At 41.9% G+C, this 8,072-nt stretch overlaps 1 protein-coding gene across 1 annotated transcript; it reads left to right on the top strand.

The window, feature by feature from the left end:
• The first annotated feature begins 3,019 nt into the window (after positions 1 to 3,019).
• UQCRB (ubiquinol-cytochrome c reductase binding protein) lies at positions 3,020 to 7,879 on the top strand. The gene is made up of 4 exons (XM_055431598.2): positions 3,020 to 3,104; positions 5,936 to 6,007; positions 6,853 to 7,019; positions 7,667 to 7,879. The coding sequence occupies exons 1-4, from the start codon at positions 3,086 to 3,088 to the stop codon at positions 7,742 to 7,744; spliced, it is 336 nt and encodes a 111-aa protein (XP_055287573.2). The 5' UTR covers positions 3,020 to 3,085; the 3' UTR covers positions 7,745 to 7,879.
• The last annotated feature ends 193 nt before the right edge of the window (positions 7,880 to 8,072 follow it).

Raw genomic sequence — 8,072 nt, 5'->3', positions numbered from 1 at the left:
AAGAATGTGAAAAATTGCTCTTAAAAGTTTCTCACATTTTTGTCAAAGCATCACATAGGCATGCCTATCTTTAGGGACGGAAAAGTGCAATCCTACCATATGCCAGAAGTAAAAAATGATTTTTTAAATCAAGTCTAATGGCTATCAGCAAATGTACAGGCTCTCTAGGCTTAATACCTATTGTTCAGTCACTAAGGCGTGTCTGACCTGGCAACCCCATGGACTGCAGTGCACCAGGCTCCTCTGTCCTCCAATGTCTCCCAGAGTTTGCTCAAATTCTGTCCATTGAGTTGCTGATGCTATCTAACCAGAGTCCTCTGCTGCCCCCTTTTCCTTTTGCCTTCAATCTTTCCCAGTATCAGAGCCTTTTCCAGTGAGTCGGCTCTTCCCATCAGGTGGTCAAAGTATTGGAGCTTCAGCTTCAGCAACAATTCTTCCAATGAATATTCAGGATTGATTTCCTTTAGGATTTTATCTCCTTGCTGCCCAAAGGACTCTCGAGTCTTCCAGCACCACAGTTTGAAAGCATCAGGTTTTCAGCACTCAGCCTTCTTTATGGTCCAGCTCTTGTATCCGCGCATGACTACTGGAAAAACCAAAACTTTGACTATATGGACCTTTATCAGCACAGGGATACTTTTAAATATGCTGTCTAGATTTGTCATAACTTTCCTGACAAGGAGCAGGCATCCTTTAATTTCATGGCTGCAATCACCATCCGCAGTGATTTTGGAGCCCAAGAAAATAAAATCTGCCACTGCTTCCACTTTTCCCACTTCTATTTGCCATGAAGTATGGGACCAGATGCCATGATCTTAGTTTTTTGAATGTTGAGTTTTAAGCCAACTTTTTCACTCTTTTCTTTGACCCCCATCAAGAGATTCTTTACTTCCTCTTCATTTTCTGTCATTATAGTATCATCTGCATATCTGGGATTGTTGACATTTCTCCAGGAAATCTTGATTCCAGCTTGTGATTCATCCTAATACCTTTAGGGGCTGGATATTGTGACAGTCCTGGGTATAATCCCTTGAAAAGCTTTTCCTTCTCTTGCCACCTTCACCCTGTAACCAGCAAACAAACCTGAAGGGTAGGGAAGAAGGGAGAACAACTTACTGAGTTCTTGTAAGGCAATTTGCCAGTTTAAAACGTACTGCATTTCTTCCTATCTTCCAACTTCACTTTGGCTAATCTAGTCTGGGAGCAGGCATTCATTACCTTTTAAGTACAGCATATAGTGCTGAGTAATATAAGAATCTGTGGTATCAGAGAGGGGAAAAAAAAAAGGTAGAAGCCTACAAAATTTTAGATCTGAATTGTGACTAAGACCATTACACCTTTCAAATTTACAATTAGATGACATTCTATACTGCCCCAAACCTCAGCTTAGGACAGAAGAAAACAAGTGGTTTCTGGTGGGTAGCTGCTATAATTGTGTCCTCCCACTACCACTCCCCCGACCCGAACTGCAAAACTTTGAGAGATAATGTATGTTTAGATGAAGCTATAAACACGGGACCTTCATGATGGTATCAGTGTCCTTGTAAGGGATACAAAAGAGCTTGCTCTCTCTGACATGTGAGGGCACAGTGAGAAGGGCACCCTACGCAAGCCCCAGGAAAAGAGCTCTCAACTGAAACTGACCATGCCGGCGTCTTGATCTGAAGCTTCTAGCTGGAGAGAACTGTGAGAAAGCCCAAGACAGCAGTGGTGCAGAAGTTCATCAGGAACTCAGCAAGCGTCAAACATCCTAACCAAACCCGACTGTTTTGTCTCTAGAGTATTTTGTTGTTGTTTTTTAAAAAATACTTTTAAGTCTCTTCAATACACCTGGATTTATTTTGATAAAAGGTATAAAGAGACAGTCTGACTCGTCCCCTCGGCCTGCCTCACCCACAAATTAACCAATTATTCTGTTCTGCAACCTTTAGTAAAATTCTTCTACCTCAACAATTTTGTGATCCTGCTGTCCCGAATTTTTTACACTTTAGACTTAAGTTGGACTGAAACCTTTAAAATGTACTTTTACTTTAAAATTGCATTGAAATTCTGCTACAGCTCAAATTTAGTATTCAATTGTTTTTCTCAACAAGACTATCACTGAAATGGCTTGATGTAGAACTTCACCTGGAGAAACCGAAGGTGAGAGAGGGTTAGTTCCCCCTGGATCGGTGGTGTAGCATATGGCCCTAGAATTAAGGAGTGCCAAAGTCGTATCTTTGGGGTTTCCCTGGTGGCTCAGTGGTAGAGAATCTAGCTGCCAATGCAGGAGACACAGGTTCGATCCCTGGGTCAAGAAAATCCTGTGGAGAAGGAAATGGCAACCCACTCCAGTATTCTTGCCTGAGAACTTCCAGGCACAGAGGAGACTGACTGGGCTTTTAGCCCATGCGGTTGCAAAAGAGTCAGTCAGGATTTAGCAACTGAACAACAACATTTTATCTAGAGTCTCAGATTCTGGAAGGTGAATCTGGATTCCTCCTAGTTTAAGTGCCCTTGGACAATTTATGCAACCTTTCAGAGCTTCAGTTACCTCTTCTCTAAAATGGGTACAATCATAGTATTTATCTTACAGGTTTAGAATGAAATGAAAATAAGTCCATAAAACGCTTAGCGTGTTGCTTGACACAAAGGGCGCAGTTACTACTGCCCAACCTCTCAGAGCTCGTCAGTAACAGAAGCCAGGCTAAAGATCTGGTGTTCTGATTCCTTGCCTGCGTGCGTGCTAAGTCTTCAGTCGTGTCCGACTCTTTGCGACCCTATGGACCGTCGGCTCCTCGGTCCATGGGATTCTCCAGGCGACAGTACTGGAGCGGGTTGCCATTTCCTTCTCCAGTTCTAACCCCTCGCCTGGTGTTTTTTCCCACCTTGTTGCAGGAAAACTGTAGCGGTTCCACGCCTACGAGATTAGCATAATCATGACCGACAGGTGCAGGACCTCAGAGCCCAGAGGCTGGCCGCCAGAACTGCGCCTGCGCGAGCGTCTCCCCGCCCCCTACGCGCCTCGCGGCGTGACGCAGCGCGCCTGCGCCCTGCTCGACCTCTAGGACTTACCCAGGAGGCAACGCTTCTGTGTCAGGTCAACATGGCGGGCCGGCCAGCTGGTGAGTGAGGGGCAGCCTGCCTGGCGGGCATCGCCGCGCTGAACCTTTTATACTCGCAGCAACGTGCTCCTCTCCCTGTGCTCGGTCTGAAAGGCCAGGTTTATGGCGGGAGGGAAGGAGGCGGCTCCAGCCCACCGCAGAGACGCCTTGGGCCCAGCCCCTTTCAGTCTCCAGGGCCGGCTGTTGGTGAAGGTGCCCGCGGTGGCCCCCATCGCTCTGGCGCTCCGGATGCTCGAGCTCTGAGCCCTTCTCTCGACCTTAGAAGAAGTTCAAGGGCACCAGGAGATTATTAGTGGCTCTCAACCCAAGTGAGCCGAGCGTTTACTGTGAGCCAGGCGCTGTCGTGTGCACTGGCTAGGTCCGTTCTGTCAGCGCGAGGAGGACAGCGTGTTTTCCTTCTAGGCTGGTGAAATAACTGGGGCGAAGTGGCCGGAGGAAACGGGGTTGGAAGCCTCGCTGCACCTCTCTCGCGCTGCTCAAACAAGGAATTTAGAGGCAGCTGAGTGAGTGAGGGTTACGGCGAAGCTTCAGTTTAATAACCTTGGCTTATCTGGAACATCCACTTGGTCTTTGGATTTGGAGACATTTGCATCTATTCTGGGTATTGGAACAGATGTGTTTATTATGGAATAGGACGCAGATATTGCTGGAATATTTAAACACCGTGAAAAAATACAGTCTCCTCCCCACTTCTTTTTTTTTTCCTCCCCTTTTTGTCAGTCCCTAACCCGCCGGCTAGTGCAGGAGACGCGGGTTGGAACCCCGGGTGGGGAAGATCCTGTAGAGTAGGAAATGGCAACCTGCTCCAGTATTGCCTGAAAAATTCCATAGACAGTGGAGCCTGGTGGGCTCCAGTCCGTGGGGTCGCAAAGAGTCGCAGGCGACTGAACACACACGCACCTCCTAGCTTTTTAAAAAAAATGTTGGTCCCTATTTCTGTACCCCCAGCAGTTGTGAAGCTATTAGGAAACACCAGATTGCCAGAAAAACTCGTTAACCTAAGTGACATTGAGCTTTTGGGGTGTGGTGGAGACATTTAAGAATTCATTATTTCCTTAACTAGACAACTACTGAAGACATTGTGCTTCAGTGGTGTGTTTGGAAACTAGTAGACCTGGCCTCAGCTCCATCACTGGCTGCCTCTGATCTTGGATGGGATAGTTTATGTAATACTTACTGCTCTTTTGCAAGGACGGGCGGGTTGTAAGTAACTCACGCAGGGGAGTAAAACAAATAGAATAGTGCCTGGCACAGGGTAAGTGTTCAGTGAATATTAAACATTATTACCATCACTGGTAAATATGTTTTCAAGTAATTGTCTCCTACAAGTGTGTCTGAAGGTTGTTGATGCTTTGTTAATTGTTACTTTAGAAGCAACGTTATACACCTGGTGCTTAATTTCCAAAGAGTTACCGAAGCTGTGATGTCTAAGAGGTTGAATCAGAAGAGAGTTTGTTTTCCTTCCTTGGCTAGGGACTATACCTAAGACAAAATTTTAAAAGAAAATTTAAATTTTCGGTACCGCCCCTTCTGTACCACATCTTTCCTGTAAACATCAGGTACCGTCATGTTGCCTTTAGCTCCTACTGGGTAACCCATCAGGCTCAGTTCTGTTCCGAAAGAGTTTTAACATTACCTGTTTCTCCTCATACACTTTCAAATATTCATTCCCTCCATGGAAAGTTAGCTGCTGGGGAAGAGGGAAATGTGCTTCTTTTACTAGTCCATATGGGATCAAAACCCTCCTAGAAATACATATATTTTTAAAGAGAGTAGCCAAGTGAAATAAAAATAATGTAAAATAAAAGTTTTGGAAGATGGGGGTCATTTAGATCTAGTGTATCCTGAAATCTCATCTTTTCATACAACTCCAACTCCCTTGAAAAGTTTAGAGTTATTTCCTGTAACCTATTTCTGAAATTGCAAATGATGGAGAAGTTCCCAGTTTCTCTTCCATCCCCTACTCCTTTAATTCTAACGGCAGCAAGGGGCCATAAAGGATGCTTGACTTTGAAAAGCTGGAGTGGCAGTACAGTTGGCCCTCCGTATCCACTGGTTCCACACTGGAGGATTCAGCCAACCTCTTGATGGAAAATATTTTGAAGAAAAAACTTCACAAAGTTCAAAAAAACAAAACTTGAACTTGCTGCTCTCAGCCATCTATTTACATAGCATTTATTTTGTATTTACACCTGTTTACATTGCTCTTACATTGTATTAAGGTGGCAGTGGTAGTAAAGAATACCTCAGGAGACTCAAGAGATGCGGGTTGGGAAGTTTGCCTGGAGGAGGAAATGGCAACCCCCTCCAGTATTCTTTCCTGGAAAATCTGAGGGACAGAGGAACAGTCCATATAGGGTTGCAAAGAGTCATACATGACTGAGTGACTAAGCACTGCCCAGAGAAGATTTAAAGTAGGAAGACATGCTTGAATTATATGCAAACACTGTACCATTTTATATAGGGGACTTGAGCCTCTTGGAGTTTAATATCTGAGGGGGGTCCTGGAATCAATCTTTTGTAGATAGTGAGGGACTGTAATCATACCTATAGGTCTTTCAGGTGTTTGAGTTTATTCTTTTTCCTTACTGTCCAATTTTTGCCTGCAATCACTTTTGCTGATAGACAAAGTAAGCAGTTTTTCAGTTCAGTCGCTCAGTCATGTCCGACTCTCCGCGACCCCATGAATCACAGCACGCCAGGCCTCCCTGTCCATCACCAGCAGTTTTTAGCCTGCAATATATAGAGTATATGTTATTAAAAGAAATTCCTTCCTGTGTTTGCATTCTCTTAAGTGGGATTATTAGCAATTAATAGTGTGACAATATCAGTTTCAGCATCAAGCAGGTGGCTGGAGGGTATTCGAAAATGGTATTACAACGCTGCCGGGTTCAATAAACTGGGTGAGTATTTGTGCTTTCTTATTTTGTTTTCGTCTTTTTCTGAGTATAGTGCTTTTGTAGGAGTTATTATGGATCCTCAGAATACATGAACTGTTTGTTCCTGTGTACCTTAAATTTAAAAATTTTTTAATTAAGTCACATTTTATCGTTAAATCCATTTCCTTTTTATTATTGAGAAGAGAGGGATGGAATTGTCTGAAATGTATGAGGTGGACATGTTTTATGTTCTTGAAATATGAGAGCAGAACATTTTCTTTATTATATGTTCCCTCTCTCAGCTTCTCTCCTTAGCATTTTAAAATTTAAGTTATGTGAACTTTGAAAGTAGAGATTTTTCAAATGTTAAGATTGTCTGCTGTCTTTACAGTTAGTTGATTTTTGAACTTTTTTTAGAACTTTATACTTTATGGTGAAGTTCATCTTTTGTAACTGAAGCCTGATGGAAAGCATCATTAAATGTTTATGGTTCCTTAGTACACTGTCATTTTAAGTTTCTTTAATTCCTTGAGCTCAGAATTACAAACTATAATAAGGTAGAGATGTGGTTTATTGATATGTGTTTAAAAACACAGTAGGTATTTTAAATGTTTTTAAAATTACTGTAGATAAAATGTGAACTTTGTGGAAATATATTTTAAAAGACTCATTGTTTGCACAGTACCATTTAAGAAATAATCCATTAAATAACCCATTATTGTATGTGAAATGGCATTGAGTTTCCATCATAATTATTTCTGGATATATCACCCAAGTTAATGACTTAAGTTATAAGTCAAAATTTTACTTATTTTTTAAAAAGTTATTTTCAAGATGCATATTCATTCTAATTTTGTTTTTTACCATAGGCTTAATGCGAGATGACACAATATATGAGAACGACGATGTAAAAGAAGCCATAAGAAGGCTTCCTGAGAACCTTTATAATGACAGAGTGTTTCGCATTAAAAGAGCACTGGACCTCAGCATGAGGCAGCAGATCCTGCCTAAAGAGCAGTGGACAAAATACGAGGAGGTAGGACAGTTTCCGTGTATTTAATAGTGTTGGCCATTAAGGGTTGAATATTAGAAACAACACATTCATTTGTATAGTGCTTTAGAGTTCTTAAAGTTGTGTCAGGTCAATATCCTTATAATAGTCTCGTGAGATTAGTAGAGCAAATGTTAACTCTTTAGAGATAAACACATTGAGATCTAGAGATAAAGTGACTTTCCAAATCACTGAACACATCCCTGAGATAGAGATCCAGGAGTAGAATCCAGGTCTTCTTCCCAGGCCGTGTTCTCCCTCTGCACTCTGCTCGAATGAAGAAAGGGTGGTGTTTATGTGATAGGCTCATTTAGTGGCTTTCTGGCTCCTAGAGAGGACTCTGAAGCAATCCCTCACCCCTTGGACTGCATTGACACTAGGCGAAACCTTGTAGACTCTCATTCATTTCTCTTTGACAGACCCTCTGATAACCTATCAGAACGGCTTATTACAATATTTTTGTGGCATTTTACATAAATGAAAAGCAGACAGTTTTTAGTCTGCTTGAGAATATATTTTCTTAAGTTGGAAATAAGTTTTGTAGATTACTTTTGTTGTTTAAGACCTGTTGAATATTTGGGATATATTACTATGTGATGGCATATAATATTTTTCTTTTGTTCATTCTTTAGGATAAATTCTACCTTGAACCGTATTTGAAAGAGGTTATTCGGGAAAGAAAAGAGAGAGAAGAATGGGCAAAGAAATAATTTAGTCGTCTAAATCTGTGGATACAGCTGTTCTCAAGTATTTTTATGAAGTTGATTAAACCTGAAATGTACAGTGTAGAACTATTTGGGCTGTAAATGTATTACTTTAAATAAATATTATAATTATTGTTGGAATTTTGGAATTCTAAACCGTATTCTGAATAACTACTGAATTTATGTTGCTACTGTAGATTAGCAAGATATCTCGAAGCCCCAGCAGGGCCTTCCTTGCAAGGATGGAATGGAGCAAGAAACAAATACCAGGGACTTTATTTTATCTGAAGTAAATAGCACGGGGCTTCCCACGTGGCGCTAGTTGTAAAGAATC

Source organism: Moschus berezovskii, chromosome 16, assembly GCF_049115385.1.
Source record: "Moschus berezovskii isolate FMDL1 chromosome 16, NW_MosBer_1.0, whole genome shotgun sequence".
NCBI lineage: Eukaryota > Metazoa > Chordata > Mammalia > Artiodactyla > Moschidae > Moschus > Moschus berezovskii.
The sequence above is the reverse complement of the archived record's forward strand: the minus strand, read 5'-3'. Positions and strand labels throughout refer to the sequence as shown.

Bases quoted from the DNA above. Each gene is read 5' to 3' on its own strand.
- UQCRB (XM_055431598.2), top strand. The intron at 6,008-6,852 runs GTGAGTATTTGT...TTTTTACCATAG, and splicing joins TGCCGGGTTCAATAAACTGG to GCTTAATGCGAGATGACACA. The intron at 7,020-7,666 runs GTAGGACAGTTT...TTCATTCTTTAG, and splicing joins AGTGGACAAAATACGAGGAG to GATAAATTCTACCTTGAACC.